Source organism: Panthera pardus, unplaced genomic scaffold (genome assembly GCF_024362965.1).
Source record: "Panthera pardus isolate Hobbes unplaced genomic scaffold, ASM2436296v1 HiC_scaffold_16, whole genome shotgun sequence".
In the NCBI taxonomy this organism is placed as follows: Eukaryota; Metazoa; Chordata; class Mammalia; order Carnivora; family Felidae; genus Panthera; species Panthera pardus.
In genome coordinates, this window is record NW_026526721.1 from 141117620 (window position 1) to 141135940 (window position 18321).

The window sequence follows — 18321 nt, forward strand, 5'->3', positions numbered from 1 at the left end:
ACAGGTCGGAGCCTGGAGCCTGCTTCAGGTTCTGTGTCTCCCTCTCTCTGCCCCTTCCCCGCTCATGCTCTCTCTCTGTCTCTCAAAAATGAATAAACGTTAAAAAAATTTTTTTTATAATAAAAATAATGATTTGGGTACAACAGAATTTACATAACATACTGAGAGGAGGAATACTATAAAGGCAGAAATTGCAAAAGAACACGTTTATGGCTTTGTGGTATAGAAGGGCCTTCTTAAGCAAGATGCAGATTGTGAAATTAATAATGGAAAAAAAATAAATTTTCTTATATTAACTTTGTAACATGAATTTCAAAAGATATACCACATGAAATTAAAGAACACTACATGAAATTAAACAAAGAACACTACATGAAATTAAACAAAGAACACTGGGAGAAAAAAAAGTAATATGTTTAACAAAGAAAAGTACGCAGAATATATATAGAACTTCTATAAATCGTTAAGAATATTAGCAAACCCATTAGATAAATTCAAAGTCCATAAAAGAAGTCCAATAATTTCATTAAGTGGAAACAAATACTCTCAAGACACTTTTTATGTACACTGGAAGGCAATTTGTTTGGCAGGATCCATTACAGTATAAAAGTATCAACACATCCTTGACATTTATATTTATCCCAGAGAAACACTTGTGCATATATATACACCAGGAGGCATGCTTTACAGGAATTCTCACTGCAGGAATACTTAGAATAGAAAAAAAAATGGTAAATAATCTCCATGTTTATCAATAGGGAACTGTATACATAATAGTACATGCATACTATAGAACACTATGGAGAGTTAAAAAGATTTTTAAAACACATTAGTAAATGAAAAACATCAAGAAACTGAAGATATATGGGATGATAAATTTTATGTAAATCCACACAGCTTAAACTATTTTTACACGTAACTATGGGTGTATTTCCTATGTATTAACATACGAAAAGATATGAAAAGGAACACATCATATGATAATAGCTGTTAACCTATGGAAGAGATGTGACTGATTGGCAGGGAGAGTCTAGCTTCTTTTTTTTTTGAATGCATTTTTAAATAAAGTTTATTTATTTTTGAGAGAGAGAGTGCGTGTGCTGGGGAGGGGCAGGGAGAGAGGGGGAACAGAAGATCTGAAGCTGTCAGCACAGAGCCTGATGCGGGACTCAAATCCACAAACCATGAGATCATGACCTAAGCTGAAGTTGGATGCTTAACTTGACTGAGCCGCCTAGCTTTCCAAATCTAGCTTTACTTATATAATATGAAAGTTGGTATTAGATTAAAAATGAGCTTGAGAAATATAGCACTGCCATCCTTCTCCATCAAGTGCCTACAGCAGAGTAATCTTTTTAAAAATGCAAGGTAGATTATGTCACTCAAAACCCTCCAATGGGTTTCCATCTCACTCAGGATACAGTTCAGTTTCTACTCTTGCCCTTTCTTACCACAGTTGGTCTCCTCTGGTAGGCTGAAAAATGGTCCACCAAAAGATACGCATATTTTTTTTTTAAGATAAGCATATTCTAACCCCTGGAGTCTCTAACTCCTAACATAGCAAAAAACCAAAAAACAAAACAAAACAAAACAAAACTTTGAAGATATGATTAAGGATATGGAGATGTGGGATTATACTGGATTATCTGGGTGGGCCCTAAATGCATGCTGTACCCTTAAAAGAGGGAAGCAGAGGGAAATTCTACACATACACAGAAGGTGATGTGATAGTGGAACAGAAAGAGATAATGAGACCCTGTTGACACCTTGATTTCAACCCAGCGATTCTGATTATGGACTTGCGGCTTCCAGAAGTGCAAGTGAATACATTCCTGTTGTTTTAGGTCACCAAGTTTGTGACCGCTTGTTACAGCAGACACAGGAAACTAATGTACCCCCTTTACTTCTCTGATCTCTGTCTTGTTCATTCTGTGGCAGGCACCACGTCCTCCCTGCCATCCTTTATAGGGACCAAGCTCACCTGCACCGCGGGGAGCCTTTGCAGTTGTTGGTTCCCCCTAACTGCAGTGGAAATCCCTGCTTTCCAGAGAAGACTTTCCTGACAACTCTATACAAACAGCATCCTTCCTAGTCACTCTCTATTCTGTTATCCTGATTTGTTTGTCTTCCCAGCACTTATCACTACGCGCTATATTTGCGTATTGGGTTTTTTTTAGTCTCTCACCCAATGACAGCAGACTTTGCTCTGTTCACTGCTGTATCCCCAACACCTTGAACTGTGCTTGTCATGCAGTAAATACCTGAATGAATGGTGGAAGGACTAAACAAACAAGTCTCATAATATTACTTAGAATTAATACTGTTCACCAAATAGTCATTATCAAAATGGGAAAAGAAGGGCAAGGAAGACAGAATACTTGTATTTCTGCATTCTAGGTACTGCAGCCTCCCAGCCAGAAGTAGAACTGGCACACAGAGTGTGAGGCCCACCGGGGACAGTGCTCCTTGATGAAGCAATATCCTTAATTATGGCTCAGAGAAATGCAAGTGGAATCCTGTCTGTAGAGGATAAGAGCTCAGAAAGCTCAGAGTTATGGGGCTTAAAGGAAGGTTTGACTTAGATGCTAAATTCTTTTTTGTTGTGTGCCTGTGTTTGGTTTTTTTGTTTGTTTGTTTTAGATTGTAAATTCTGGGAAAATATGGAGAATATATTAGAGTGTGGAGTGTATATTTTAAAATTATAATCAAGACTTCAAGGGGGTGCCCGGGTGGCTCAGTTGGTTAAGTGCCTAACTCCTGATTTTGGCTCAGGTTGTGATCTCATGGTTTGTGAGACTGAGCCCTGCATTGAGCTCTTCTGACAACATGGAGCCTGCTTTGGATTCTCTCTCCCTCTCTCTGCCCCTCCCCCGTGCACTCTTTCTCTCAAATAAATAAACCTAAAAAAAAAAAAAAAGACTTTAGATTAATAAATTTAGCATCTTCAAAAACAACATACGAATAGATTTCTGGTAATTTTTCAGTGACAAAAATAAAATCAACAACTTTAGGTCTTAACTCCATCCTATGAAAACCAGACATTAGTGTACAAAAGAGGGAATAAGAAGAGAACCCATTGGGGCGCCTGAGTGGCTCAGTCGGCTGAGTGTCTGACTTTGGCTTAGGTGATGATCTCGTGGGTTGGGAGTCTGAACCCCACATTGGGCTCTGTGCTGACACCTTGGAGCCTGCAGCCTGCTTCAAATTCTATGTCTCCCTCTCTCTGTCCCTCTGTCACTCGCAAGAACATTAAATAAACATAAAAACAAAAAGAGAAGAGAACCAGTAAAACATCTGTCTAGGTAGCCTCATCCTTAGACACACCTTAATACTCAACATTTTTCCTCCCATGTCTTCATATTCAATTCAGTAGGCCAACATAAATTTTATTTCACTTTTCTAAAATGACAGGGTTCTTCCTCTTCAAAATAGGTGTTTCACCTATATTTGGAACACTCAATCATGACAACTCTTCAGTCTTTCAAGCCAGAGCTATGAAATCACACTTCTCTGAGCCTCAACTATCTCTAAAGGTATCTCAGTGGGCAGTGTTCCAAGGTTCTCACTTCTGCTTCAAACCAGAACACTTTTCCTAGTCAGAAACCCAGAAGATTTAATTTGAGGAGGAAATGAAAAAACAAACAGATAACACACCAAAAAAACCCACAATGAAAGAAAATCACCAACCTGGACAAAGGAGGCTTTGTAATCATCTCAGTGCCAAAGGTGCTCCTTGCCATACAACATCCATCTGCCAATACTTTATTTACAGGATTCTGATTTATTTAGGATGGCAATGCATTAGCTAAAAAGACTACAGGTCCCAGCCTCCCTTGGAGCTAAATGAGGCCAAATGACGAAGATTGGTGTGAGATGCCAAGGAAGGCTGCTTCAAGAGAACAGGCTCAGCTTAGAGGTACCTTTTGCTTTCTCTCCTTTTCTTCTTCCTGATGCCTGGTCTGCGGATATAATGGCTGGAGCTTTAGCAGTCACCTTGGACTATGAGACATAACTTGCGGAATGGAAACCATGTATGCCGGCACCAAAAGATGAAAGAACCTAGGCTTCTGATAATGTCTCAGAGCCTACCAGTAGCATCAGACTGCCTCCCTCAATAATTTCTTACATGAGAAAATAAATCTTAAGCCACTGGGGTCAAATCCCATTGCTCACAGCCCACTCTAACCTGAAAAAATATAGCCATTATGTCTGTAATACCACTTATTTCACTATATATTTGGATTTCTCCCACTTATTACTCTTACTCTTTCATCTTTCAGTACCCTACTGTTTTTGTAGAACAGCAGCATCCAATAGAACTTTCAGCAATAATGGAAATAGTTCATATCCACACTGTCCGACAGGGTGGCCACAAATCACTTGTGGTTAATGAGTACTTAAAATGTGTTCATGTACTCATTAGTACATTAGTAACTAAAGAACAGGATTTTTAACTTTTTTAATTTAAGTGTGAGAGGATATATAGATAAATCTTAAGTCATACTCTGATGAGATGAAGTTATAGATGTCTTATCTTATTCCTATTTTCCAAATCTTCTACCAAAAAGCCACATATTACCTTTATAATTAGAGGGAAAACATGCCAGGCAAATGTCAGCAGGGACACTGCTGTGTCTCCCCTGCGGGGCTTAGCCCAATGACTCACACACAAAACACGCTTCAGTTAGTACCTATTAGACAGGCATTTATGTCAGGCATTATCTAAAGGAGCACAGTACTTTAAAGTGGACAGGGTCTTTGTAATCACATATTAATAAGCATTCTTATCTCATAAATAGTAAAAATCTATTAATCCAACATGAAGAATTGTCTCAAGGTCTCATAACAATGTTGCTGAATTTAGACTAAGGCCCAGACTGGTCATCAAATACAAGGAAATGACACAGTATAATACTATAATAAAGACAAAACTACCAAAATACAATGGGCAGCAAAATATCTTCATGATATATGTAAGAAGTGATTAAATGATTAAAAAAGGAAAAGAGACACACAGTTAATCCCTCTGAGAGACTTCTGGTTTTAGCTCTAACACGTAAAGAGCTTAGAGTTTTCATTCGCATTGTTACAACAGTAAAAAACTGAATAAACCAAAATCACTGACTTTTCTTGAGTTCAGAAGAGTTCACAGGGCAAACTGTCACCCTGAAATCTGGAGAAACAGACAAATACAGAGAATCACAACCAGCATCTGCTATATGGAAAATAAGCCACCAGAGTCATAAATTGGTAAGAAACACTTAAATGGTAATTTTGACAAACTGCTGGAGGCTGAATATGGACTAGCTTGAATAAGAAACACAGTCTTAGGAGGGATTCCTAACACGTTTGAGGGTTTTCCCTCCAAGAATTCCATCAGGTTTTCTTGGTAAAGAACCAAAAAAGAGGGGCTCCTGGGTGGCTCAGTTGGTTAAGCGACTGACTCTTGATTTCAACTTAGGTCATCATCTCACACTTGTGAGATCAAGCCCCATGTTGGGCTCTGTGCTGACAGGGCAGCGTGGAACCTGCTTGGGATTCTCTCTCTCCCTCTCCCTCTCCCTCTCCCTTCACCTCCCCTGCTTGAATGTGTGTGTGTATGTGTGTGCACGCTCTCAAAATAAATAAATTAAAAAAAGAAAAGATTCCTTCATAGCTCTGGGAAGGAGAGGAGAAGATTAAGAATTGTAAAGTATACCCAGATTATTCTCTACAATTAAGGCCTATTCTTCAGGGAAAAAAGATTTTACCAGAGCCTTTTCTGAAGTGGGGAAAGGGGACTTCCCTGGTCCTAGCCGTCTCTAGCCTTCTTATCTTGCCTATGGGGGGGGAAAGTTAAGAAAGACTTGGGAAGGTCACAAGCCTGAGGATACAGGCCCACTAAAACTTAATTGAGATTTACTCAGAAGATGACAGAGGGCTTCTCCTCCCCTCTGCATTATACCAACAATGCTCTAGTGTAAAAAATATGGAATACACTAAAAGATACAGACTCTAAGGAGTTCTTAGAAAAGCCCAAAGACAAGAGGGAAGACAAGAATACCAGAGGAAATCTGAAGCTTCTGACACCTATGGCAAACATTAAACATAGCCCAACTCCTCATTAAATGGACATAAAACCTTACATAAAAGGCCTATTCACCTCAGCTCCTATTACCCAATACATCATGTCCAACTTCCAACAAAAAATATAAGATGTGCTAAAAGGCATGAAAAACAGTCTGAAGAGACAAAGCAAGTATCAGAACTACTCAGATATGGCACAGATTTTGGAATTAACAGACAAAAAATTTAAAATAATTATGATGAATATATTAGGTTTCTCATGAAAAAAGCAGACACCATGTAAGAATAGATGGATAATGTAAATAGATTTTTTTGTTGTTATTTAGAAACTTTTAAAAAAATCTAAAGGAAATGGTAGAAATCAAGAACACTTAAGAATGCCCTTCATGGGGGGTACCTGGGTGGCTCAGTCCATTAAGCATCCAACTTCAGCTGGAGTCATGGTCTCGCAGTTTGCGGGTTCGAGCCCCCACATCGCGCTCGGAGCCTGGAGCCTGCTTTGGATTCTGTATCTCCCTCTCTCTGCTCCTCCCCCACTCATGCGCGCTCTCTCTCTCTCTCTCTCTCTCTCACAGAAATAAAGAAACTTAAAAAAAAAAAAAAAGAATGAGCTTCATAGGCTCATCAGTAGGTAAGACGTAGCCAAGGACAGTGAGCTTGCAGATAGGTTAACAGAAACTTCCCAAACTAAAAATCAAAGAGGAAAAAAAAGAATAAAGGAAAAAAAAGAAAAGGGGCACAGGACATCCAAGAATTGCAAGAGAATCTCAAAATGGACCAGATCACTAAGAACTGTGGGAAACTGAGGAAGAGATAGATGAAGGTAAAATAGAGTATCTTCATTTTGGAATACCAGAAGGAAAAGGGAGAAAGAAACAAAAGAAATATCTGACGCAATAATGGCCAAGAATTTTCCAAAATTAATGAGATTCCAAACCACAGATCTAGGAAGCTCAGAAACACCAACCAAGAAGCTGCACCTAGGCTTGTCATGTTCAAACTGCAGAAAACCATAGACAAAGAGAAAATCTTGAATAAAGCTGGGGATGAGGAGCTGGCAGGTGTGGGGGAACCTTAACTGTTCAAGAATAAGCATGGGGACCATAGCCAACTTCTGGTCATAAACAATGCAGGCAAGAAGACTGTGGAGTAAAATAAAGTGTTGTTGAAAGAACACTAGAACCAACCTAGAATTCTATATCCCAGTGATACTATCCTTCAAGCGGGAAGAAAAAAATAAAGGCTTTCTCAGGCAATGAAAAAGTGAGAGAATCACCTCTGACAGAGCTGCCCTGAAAGAAATATTAAAAAGAAGTTCTTCAGGAAGAAGGAAAAAGGTAAAGGTCAGAAACTCAGATCTAGAGAAAGAAAGTGTCAGAAAAGGAATATATGAAAGTAAAAGAGAATCTTGTGTTTTTCTTATCCGTGGCCTAAAAAGTAACTTGTTTAATAACAACAGCAATGTATTATTAGGTGATTGCAGTATATGACAGCAATGTCATAAGGACGGGAGGGAAGAATTGGGACAATTCTTTTAAGAGGTATCTGCACTATACATGACGAAGAATAGTGTTTTTGAAGGTGGACTTAGATTAGTTAAAACTGTTTACTAAAACTAAGGCAACCACCAAAAAAATTACATCATCCCCTAGAAAATTTAGTATTAAGAAATGATTTAGATAAAAGCTAATTACATAAAAACCCAAAGTAAAAATGCTGATGTTGGAAAAATAACTAAAATTCTAAAACCATTAATGATAACAAATAATTATTGGTTGATGAGTGTGGCAGGTATCATTCTGAGCCATTTACTTGTTCTATCTCATTTACTTTTTTTTTTTTTTTTTTTTTTTTAATTTTTTTTTTTTCAACATTTTTTATTTATTTTTGGGACAGAGAGAGACAGAGCATGAACGGGGGAGGGGCAGAGAGAGAGGGAGACACAGAATCGGAAACAGGCTCCAGGCTCCGAGCCATCAGCCCAGAGCCTGACGCGGGGCTCGAACTCACGGGCCGCGAGATCGTGACCTGGCTGAAGTCGGACGCTTAACCGACTGCGCCACCCAGGCGCCCCTCATTTACTTTTAAAAATCACCTTTTTTAAATAATTTTTTTACATTTATTTATTTTTGAGAAACAGAGTGAGACAAAGTGTGAGCGGGGGAGGCGCAGAGAGAGAAGGAGACACAGAATCCGAAGCAGGCTCCAGGCTCTGAGCAAGTGGTCAGCACAGAGCCCGACGTGGGGCTCAAACCCATGAACTGTGGGATCATGACCTGACCCGAAGTCAGATGCTCAACTGACTGAGCCACCCAGGTGCCCCCAAAATCAAATTTTCAAATGAAGAAATTGAGACCTAGAGATTAAATTACTGGCTCAGTGATGTACGGTAAAGTGGCAGAGCTGAATTTCTTCCCAGGCAGTTGGCTTCAAGATCCATACTCTTAATCAGTAAATACTATCTCTTTATTAACCAAAGTGAGTCAATGGTCTAATCATATAGATTAATCTTGAATGTGTTTTCTGTCTGATTCACATTAAAATTTATTAAAAATGCTGTATGTTCCACAGACTAAAGTTCTACTATACCTAAAAAAATTCACATACCAATGATTAAACTGCAAATACATACTGAAGTAAGAAAAAAAAATGTTAATAGATGTGTCCATAAGATATGTGCAATAAAATTTTACTACTGTTTTAACTTGAGACATCAACATATTAATAGGTTAGAATTTTATGATGTATACAGCAAAAGGCATCATTTCAGTATTTCCATTTAGCAATGATGTATATTTAGCAATGAACGGTTATATAAAGCCACTACCTTTATCCAATTTTCTAGCTCTAGATAACTTTTCTTGAGATCTCCTTTTTAGTTCTTGGACTGGAATACAAGCCAGTGCTTTTTCCTGGAGAGCAAGGTTCTCATAGACCAGCACATGCTGAATGTTGGACCGCAGAACTTTTAGAATGACCGAATCAGTGGTAACCTAATAGAAAAAAATACTGAAGTTAGCTTTTCTCCATATGCTACAAAAATAACACGTAACAGAAAACAATGGTTCTATGATTTCATAGATAAAGAGGAATGTATGAATTTACTGAAATACACATAACTATACTCAAAACCTTTATAAAATTAGTTTTAGGAGATACCCGTATCTGGGTCACAGTCTAAGATACGTCTATTTTTTTCCTCTGAATATATTGTATCATTGAGGATGCACTTAAACAAGAATACGCTAAATGCTTGATTACAAGTTTGGATCAACACACTGCTCTGAGCAATGCATGTGAATAATAGCTTTTCCACTTCAAATCCCTGCAAGTATCATAATTTTTGAAAAAAAAAATTTTAATGTTTATTTTTTGAGAGACAGAGAGAGTAAGCAAGTGCATGTAGAAGAGAAAATCCCAAGCAGTCTCTGCACTTTCAGTGCAGAGCCTGATGTGGGGCTCAAACTCATGAACTGTGAGATCACGAACTGAGCTGAAACCAAGACTCGGATGTTTAACTGACTGAGCCACCCAGGCACCCAGTAACATAATTTTTTAAGAAAACTCTATATGGCATTAACAAGGGAGGAGTACTCTTGAAGGGATCAGGAATTTTGAGAAATTCCTGAAGGAGAAAAACAGACACAAATGGATTAAAGGAAAAAAAACATGGCAATATGCACCCCCCCCCACCCCCACCGCCAAGAGTGGTTACACAAACTAAAAAATGTTCTCAAAGTAATCCCAAGGGTAGAGGAGCCACAGGATCCAGAGCAAAAAAAGCCTTGGAACAAGCATCAGGAACACTGGCTGAGCTCTGCAGGAGGGACAGCTAGCATTTTCTCCACCCTATCCCCATCACTCCTTGTCAACAAAGAAGTATACCTCTCAGCAGTGAGGGAGGATGCTGAGACTCCCAGAAGCAAAGAAAAACTTCCAAGCTCAGAACTGCTGCTTCTGGTACAGCCTACCCTGGTAGCATGTGCTACCCCTCCCTACAATTGCTAGAAGAAGATGCTGTATTCACAGACAGGCTCGTGGGAACTCTCAAGACTCACTGCATCTGCAACAACCCAAACTGTTGAGAAGACATACTAGCATCAACATCGGAAGAACTAACCCTGTAGCCACGGCAGCAAATACAGAGACAGACTATAAAAAAGTCTATCTTCGGGGCGCCTGGGTGGCGCAGTCGGTTAAGCGTCCGACTTCAGTCAGGTCACGATCTCGCGGTCCGTGAGTTCGAGCCCCGCGTCAGGCTCTGGGCTGATGGCTCAGAGCCTGGAGCCTGTTTCCGATTCTGTGTCTCCCTCTCTCTCTGCCCCTCCCCCGTTCATGCTCTGTCTCTCTCTGTCCCAAAAATAAATAAAAAACGTTGAAAAAAAAAAAAAATTAAAAAAAAAAAAAAAAAAGTCTATCTTCAGAGATTTGAGGGTATACTGTATTCAGCAAAAGACAACTACGGATCCTGGAAATTAAAAATTTAAACACTGAAAGGACAAAGTACAGAGGGTGTCAAACAGTAGAATAAACATAGCTAAAGAGTGATCAATTAGAAGACTGAACCAAGACATTTTCTGAGAATGTGCCAAAAAAAAAAAAAAAAAAAAAAAAAATCCCTCCGCCCCTGCCCAAAAAACCCAACAAATAGACACTGAGTATAAATCCAAAAGTTCCCAAATCCAGCCAACAGGAAATCTAGAAAATAGAGTAGAAAAAGTGGAGAAGAGAAACTTCTCCAAGAAATAGCAGAAACCAATAGTTGAAGAAAAGAGCCACTACGAATGGGGGGATAAAACTAGGCATATAATAGGGATATTTCATAACAGTAAATAGAAAAAATCCTAATATGCTCTAATGAATCAGACATCTCATTAGAAACATTTAAACAAAATCTTTGAAATTCTGAGGGGTTGGGGCACCTGGGTGGCATCCGACTTGGTTTCAACTCAGGTCATGATCTCATGGTTCATGAGTTCAAGCCCCACAGTGGGATCCACACTGACAGTGCAGAGCCTGCTTGGGATTCTCTCTCACTCTCTCTCTGTCCCTCCCACTCCCCCCTTATAAATAAATAAATAAATAAATAAATAAATAAATAAATAAATGAATGAATAAATAAGAAATTCTGAGGGGGGCGCCTGGGTGGCTCAGTCAGTAAGCCTCCAACTCTTGATTTCTGCTCAGGTCATGATCTCGCAGTTTGTGAGACAGAGCCCTGTGTGGGGTCTGTGCTGACAGCGCGGAGCCTCTTGGGATTCTCTCTCTTTCTCTTGCTCTCAAAAATAAATAAAGAAACGTTTAAAAAAAAAAAAAGAAATTCTGAGGGAAAATGACTGGAAAACAGGATTCATACCCAGCCAAACTAATCACACAAAAGGGCACAAGAAATATGTTTTCTGATATGTAACAGTGTAGAAAGTATACCACTCCCAAATCTTATCTAAAAGAATTCTTAGGGAAGTTATTTTCCCCTCAAAATATAATATATTCAAAGTAAATAAACAGATCACCCAGTAGAAACCGAGATAAAAGAAGCAGGAACAAGTTAAAAAAATAAACTAGTAAAACCTAAGTTCTGATTATTATAAATAGTAACTGAACAGCAATATCTCAAATCTTCTCATAAAGAAGGTAGCAGGGAAGAAAGCAGAAAAAGTAAAATCTTTCTGAGGTTCCTGTCTTGTTATAACATGTTGAAAAAAATACATTTATATATCATATATACATCCATATATATACATATATACACATGTATATATATACATCCATATATACATATATATATGTACATCCATATATACATATATATATACATGTATATATATATGTATATATATGTGATATATAAATGTATTTTTTCTAACATGTTATATAACAAGTATATATATATATATATATATATATATATATAACACGTATATAACATATATATATGATATGTAAAAGTAAATATATATGTACAAAATTAAATATTTGCATTAAAAACTTAAATGCAATAGAAAACCAAAAAGATATTTAACTTTTTTTAACTTTTAAAGGGAAAATAATTGAAGAAAATGTTTTCAATATAAAACAGAAATGGGAAAAAAAACAAAAGCAAAGGACACAGGCAACACAAAATAAGATGTCAGAAATAAATTCCAATATATTAGCAGTTATGATAAATATGAACGGGTTGTATGTGTGTTTATTAAAAGGTAGCCAAGGGGTGCCTGGGTGGCTCAGTTGGTTATGTGTCTGACTTCAGCTTAGGTCATGAGCTCACGGTTCAGTTCGTGGGTTCGAGCCCCACATCAGGTTCTCTGTTGTCAGCGTGGAGCCTGCTTCAGATCCTCTCTCTCCCTCTCTCTTTGCCCATCCCTTGCTTGTGCTCTCGCACTCCCTCTCAAAAATAAACAAACATTGAAAACAACTTAAAAAATAAAAATAAAAGGTAGCCATAGCCAGATTAAGTTTCAAAATACAAATTATTATCTGGCACAAAAACAGACACTCAGATCAATGGAACAGAATAGAAAACCCAGAAATGGACCCACAAATGTATGGCCAACTAATCTTTGACAAAGCAGGAAAGAATATCCGATAGAAAAAAGACAGTCTCTTCAGCAAGTGGTGCTGGGAAAACTGGACAGCAACATGCAGAACAATGAAACGAGACCACTTTCTTACACCATACACAAAAATAAACTCAAAATGGATGAATGACCTAAATGTAAGACAGGAAGCCATCAAAATGCTCGAGGAGAAAGCAGGCAAAAACCTCTTTGACCTTGGCCGCAGCAACTTCTTACTCAACACATCTCTGGAGGCAAGGGAAACAAAAGCAAAAATGAACTATTGGGACCTCATCAAAATAAAAAGCTTCTGCACAGTGAAGGAAACAATCAACAAAACTAAAAGGCAACTGACGGCATGGGAGAAGATATTTGCAAACAACATATCAGATAAAGGGTTAGTATCCAAAAATCTATAAACAACTTATCAAATTCAACACCCAAAAAACAATTAATCCAATGAAGAAATGGGCAAAAGACATGAATAGACACTTCTCCAAAGACATCCAGATGGCCAACCAACACATGAAAAAATGCTCAACATCACTCATCATCAGGGAAATAAAAATCAAAACCACAATGAGATACCACCTCACACCTGTCAGAATGGCTAACATTAACAACTCAGGCAACAACAGATGTTGGCGAGGATGCGGAGAAAGAGGATCTCTTTTGCACTGCTGGTGGGAATGCAAACTGGTGCAGCCACTCTGGAAAACAGTCTGGAGGTTCCTCAAAAAACTAAAAATAGAACTACCCTACGACCCAGCAATTTCACCACTAGGCGTTTATCCAAGGGATACAGGGGTGCTGTTTCAAAGGGACACATGCATCCCAATGTTTATAGCAGCACTATCAACAATAGCCAAAGTATGGAAAGAGCCCAAATGTCCATCGATGGATGAATGGACAAAGATGTGGTATATATATACAATGGAGTATTACTTGGCAATCAAAAAGAATGAAATGTTGCCATTTGCAACTACGTGGATGGAACTGGAGGGTATTATGCTAAGTGAAATTAGTCAGAAAAAGACAAATATCATATGACTTCACTCATACAAGGACTTTAAGACACAGAACAGATGAACACAAGGGAAGGGAAGCAAAAATAATATAAAAACAGGGAGGGGGACAAAACATAAGAGACTCTTAAATATGGAGAACAAACAGAGGGTTACTGGAGGGGTTGTGGGAGGGGGGATGGACTAAATGGGTAGGGGGCATTAAGGAATCTACTCCTGAAATCATTGTTGCACTATATGCTAACTAATTTGGATGTAAATTTAAAAGATAATAATAAATAAATAAAAACCATTATCAAATACTCTCTTTAATGTCAAGAACTATTTAAAGCACTGGAGATGGGTGTACAGGACAGACACGATCACTTTATGGTCTAAGGGAAGGAAAGGCATGAAACAAATAATGACAAAACTTACCATATTAAGTCAATAAATATTTGTGTATAAATGTGTGTGTGTGTGTGTGTGTGTGTGTGTGTGTGTGTGTGTGTTACATACTGGAAAAATAATGGAGACCAAAATAGTCAAGGACATTATCCTCACAAAGTAGTCTATGGATGCAGAAACAAATACTGGTATAACAATATTAATTTACTCAAATATTTAATGAGCCCTTATTATTTGCTATGTACTGGGGATATAATGCTAAGTTAGACAATTTATTCACAGGTATAAGAAAAGTTATAAGGAAAATACCGAGGATAATGACACTGTATAACAGGGATTCCAAACCTAGAATTCCCTGAAAAAATGGTATTTGTGGTAAATTATGAAGGATGAGAAGAGGCTAATAAGCAGGAAAGTGAAAAGACCATTCCTATCAGAAGGTACAGCACAGAGATAGCTGGGGAGTGTGTGTGTGTGGGGACATGCTTAGCAAATTATAAACGGTCAGGGAGCCTATCGCAGGGTTGAGAGCATGGAGAACCAAGGGGAAATGGAGAGAGAAAGCTGAGGATGAAGTTGATTGGTAAGCACTTAGATCTTTTTGGTCTCTTTCCATTGTGATGGGAAGCTATTAAAGATACTTAAGCAAGGGAGTAAAAGGATCATATTTGTGTTTTCAGAATACTATTCCAACTGTAGAGTGGAGAAAGGAGGTTATGAAAACACCCAAAGGGGTCTGTAGAACTGAGAGCTGATGGCTTCAAGTAGATGGCTCAGTAGTGGTAGAAAAGTAATAAAAAGAATTTAGGATTAAGAAGTCTTGGTGACTGAATTGGGAAGTCAGGGGGCAGTTAGAAAACTAGAAAAATACATTAGGAATAATCTGTGAATTTTGAATGAGCAACTAAATGGGGTAATAGTTGAGCCAATTATAGTAGAAGGAAAACCAGGAAATGATCAACTGAACTAAAGATGACAAACGGTCAAGTAAAAATGAACTGAAGAAAAAAAGTATATTAAATTTAGCAGCATGGAGATATTTGACAATCTCAGTAAGAAGTTTTGTAATAATGTTAATAAGGCAAACAGGTTGTAAGAAACTTAGTTGTGTAACTGTGTCCCAAAGTGGTCTAAGTGTACCAAAGCAACTCCACAAAATGGTCCACTAGAAAGTACACAGAAAATATTAGAACTTCTATTTACATTCTTCTTTTGTCCGAAAAATAAAGCAATTAAGTTATAATAATATTTAGAATTTGGATTATCGGTAGCTCCCCCCGAGGTTAGAGAAGCTCACCTGAGGAGAGAAAAGTACCACAAAGTACAGGGGGAGTTAACAACTGGCATGTTCACTCCTACTACTGCTTTCACCATATTACAAGGTTTTGCAATTCGTGTGTGCCTGGCTAAGTGAATTTACAGGTTATATTATGTAGTTTTCACTAATTAACCCTCAACCTGGCTTGGAAATATTACAAATACTTGGGGCACTTGGCTGGTTCAGTTGGTGGAGCATGCAGCTCTCGGTCTCAGGGTTGTGAGTTCGAGCCCTGAGTTGGGTGTGGAGATTACTTAAAAATAAAATTAAACAACAACAACAACAACAACAACAACAACAACAACAACAACAAAGATTCAAAGACCTCTAGGCATGGAAGCTAATACTAATACTGCAAGTACATGTAAACAAGAAGAAAATGGCAGGGCTAACTCGTATACTTTTTTTTGGTATGAGCCCTTCAACAGCTACATTTTAATGCCAAATTAAATACATAAATCACAATCTACTTAGATCTAACAAAGTTTGCCGCTAAATTCAAAATTATCAAGACTATTTAAAATACAGTTATACCCAAATTAATTCATTTACATCCACATCAATGATATATGATTAATACGTTTTTAAAAATTAAAAATATTATTGGGGTGCCTGGATAGCTCAGTTGGTTGAGCGGCCGACTTCAGCTCAGGTCATGATCTCACGGTCCCTGAGTTCGAGCCTCGCATCGGGCTCTGTGCTGACAGCCTAGAGCCTGGAGCCTGCTTCGGATTCTGTTTCTCCCTTTCTCTCTGACCCTCCCCTGCTCCTGCTCTGTCTCCGTCTCAAAAAAAAAAAAAAGTTAAAAAATTAAAAATATTATTTACTTGATAGCTTCTATTGACATTGTCTTACGATGAATATAATGGCATAATAGTATATATTTATATATAATTTGTGAACAAAATAATAAAAAACATATATATAATTATGTATATAATTCACAAACAAAAATATACATTGAAAGGATATGCTCAACATTTTACTGACAGGGCACATGATTAAAGAATGGAAGCTCCCGGGGCGCCTGGTTGGCTCAGTTGGTTAAGCGTCCAACTTCAGCTCAGGTCATGATTTCGCCATTAGTGAGTTCGAAGCCCACATCAGGATCTGTGCTGACAGCTCAGAGCCTGGAGCCCGCTTCAGATTCTGTGTCTCCCTCTCTCTGCCCCTCCCCCATTCAAGTTCTGTCCCTCTCTCAAAAATAAACACTAAAAAATTAAAAAAACAAACAAAGAACGGAAGCTCACTACACCAGTGTGTAAAAAGTAAAGATGCAATGATGAGTACAGAAGACTGACTCTTCCTGAAACTTTCTGCCAAGAAGAAATGAGAACCACTGGACGTGAAGGATCTAGGTAGGGATATTTGTATGCTGGCTTGTTTCTAAGACAGGGGTGCTTATAGGAAAGGTTCTTAAACATTAATCCACTTGTAAAAATGCAGATTTCCCAATTCCCGAATCTTCCTTTCGGAGTTAGCCAGTTTGGGGTTACACCTAGGAATCTGAATGTCCAGCTCATTCTGATGCAAACAGTCTAACATTAGATGAAAACTGGTCTAATGCAAGGTTTAAATGCCACTGAGAAGAATCCCCAAGAAAAGAGGATTCAAGACTGTGCACAGCCCATGTAAGATTACACAGGTAACAGAGAAGAAGGGATGCCGGGACAAAGGAGGAAGTGGCTTTTATTAAGAGCAGACACACCTCCCCGATTTACAGAAGGGACAAGTACAACAGATGGATGAGGAAATTTATTGAAGATCTGGTGATGACAGATCCAGGCTCTTCACAACAGGGAGGAATATGCTCCTTTACCAGAATGGATACAGAAACACAAAAAAGAAATGTCTCCATTTTTACTTTAAAGAATTCTTACAAAAATGAGGCACAGCAATATTTTTGTTGTTGTTCTTAAATGCAAGTTTTCATTTACTGAGAGTAAGGTAAGAACTCATCTAGAGATTTTTGTTTTCAATTTAATACTTCCAATCTGGAAATTACCTCATTCGTTGTGGTTTTAATGGCACTCAGACAATCCTGAACAATAGTTTATTTTCTTGCCTTATTTCTTTACATATTCTTTGGCACAGCTCCATGAGCACTAAGTGGTAAAACTAGAAGTCTGCTGATTGCATGGCGACCACAGCAGCTGGGTAACCATGTACACAAGGCAGCAGTTAATTGCCTGAGAGAGTTGAAGTAATATTTGGAGTCCAAATAGAAGTTTAAAATGCGCAATCTGTCTGGTTTTAAGTCAAAAAGATGTTTTTCTTCACTGATCATACTTGGATTCTAATTATTTTGGTTTCTAATGTGAAATATATTTAAGACACTATATACGAAAAAAAGATAATATGTATATTTTGCCAAATCATGCGATGAGACCCATGGAAGCTGTATTAGTAATTATACTTTTTTAGTAAAGGACCAACAGTCCCCAGGCCCATCAGTCTTCCTTCTACCTTTATGTAGCTCTTTGCTTTTGTGGCTTTTAAATTTAGAACCTGTTTTTAAACACAAAAGTTCCATTTAATAATTTTTTAATTATAGTTTTAATCAACTTGTGATTTTAATTACCTTATTTCTTACAAAACCTCCTTTTTTTCTACTTAAAGTAATAAATGTTGTTATGAGAAATTCTCAGGAAATACTGAATGGTGTAAGTAATATGGAATCACCTGTAATTTCACCCCCAGATAAAATAATGGCTAAGAATTCATTGTATAGCCTTCTAGACCTTTTTAAAATGAACATATGTGTGTGCATTTAAAAACATTATTTATTTATTTTTTAAGTTACTTCCAAGTTAGTTAGCATATAGTGCAACACGGATTTCAGGAGTGGATTCCAGTGATTCTTCACCTATGTATAAAAACCCAGTGCTCATCCCAACAAGTGCCCTCCTTAATGCCCCTTGCCCATTTAGGCCATCCCCCCACCCACAACCCCTCCAGCAACCCTCAG

General features: G+C 37.9%; 1 protein-coding gene across 4 annotated transcripts in view; it reads right to left on the minus strand.

Moving 5' to 3' along the window:
- NGLY1 (N-glycanase 1) overlaps window positions 1-18321 on the minus strand; it is a 63672-nt gene that overhangs the window by 24575 nt on the left and 20776 nt on the right. For all 4 annotated transcript variants that reach the window (XM_019422911.2, XM_019422912.2, XM_019422910.2 and 1 more), the window contains one exon: window positions 8894-9059. In XM_019422911.2, the coding sequence (XP_019278456.1) occupies window positions 8894-9059 (166 nt within the window). The remainder of the gene's footprint in view (window positions 1-8893; window positions 9060-18321) is intronic.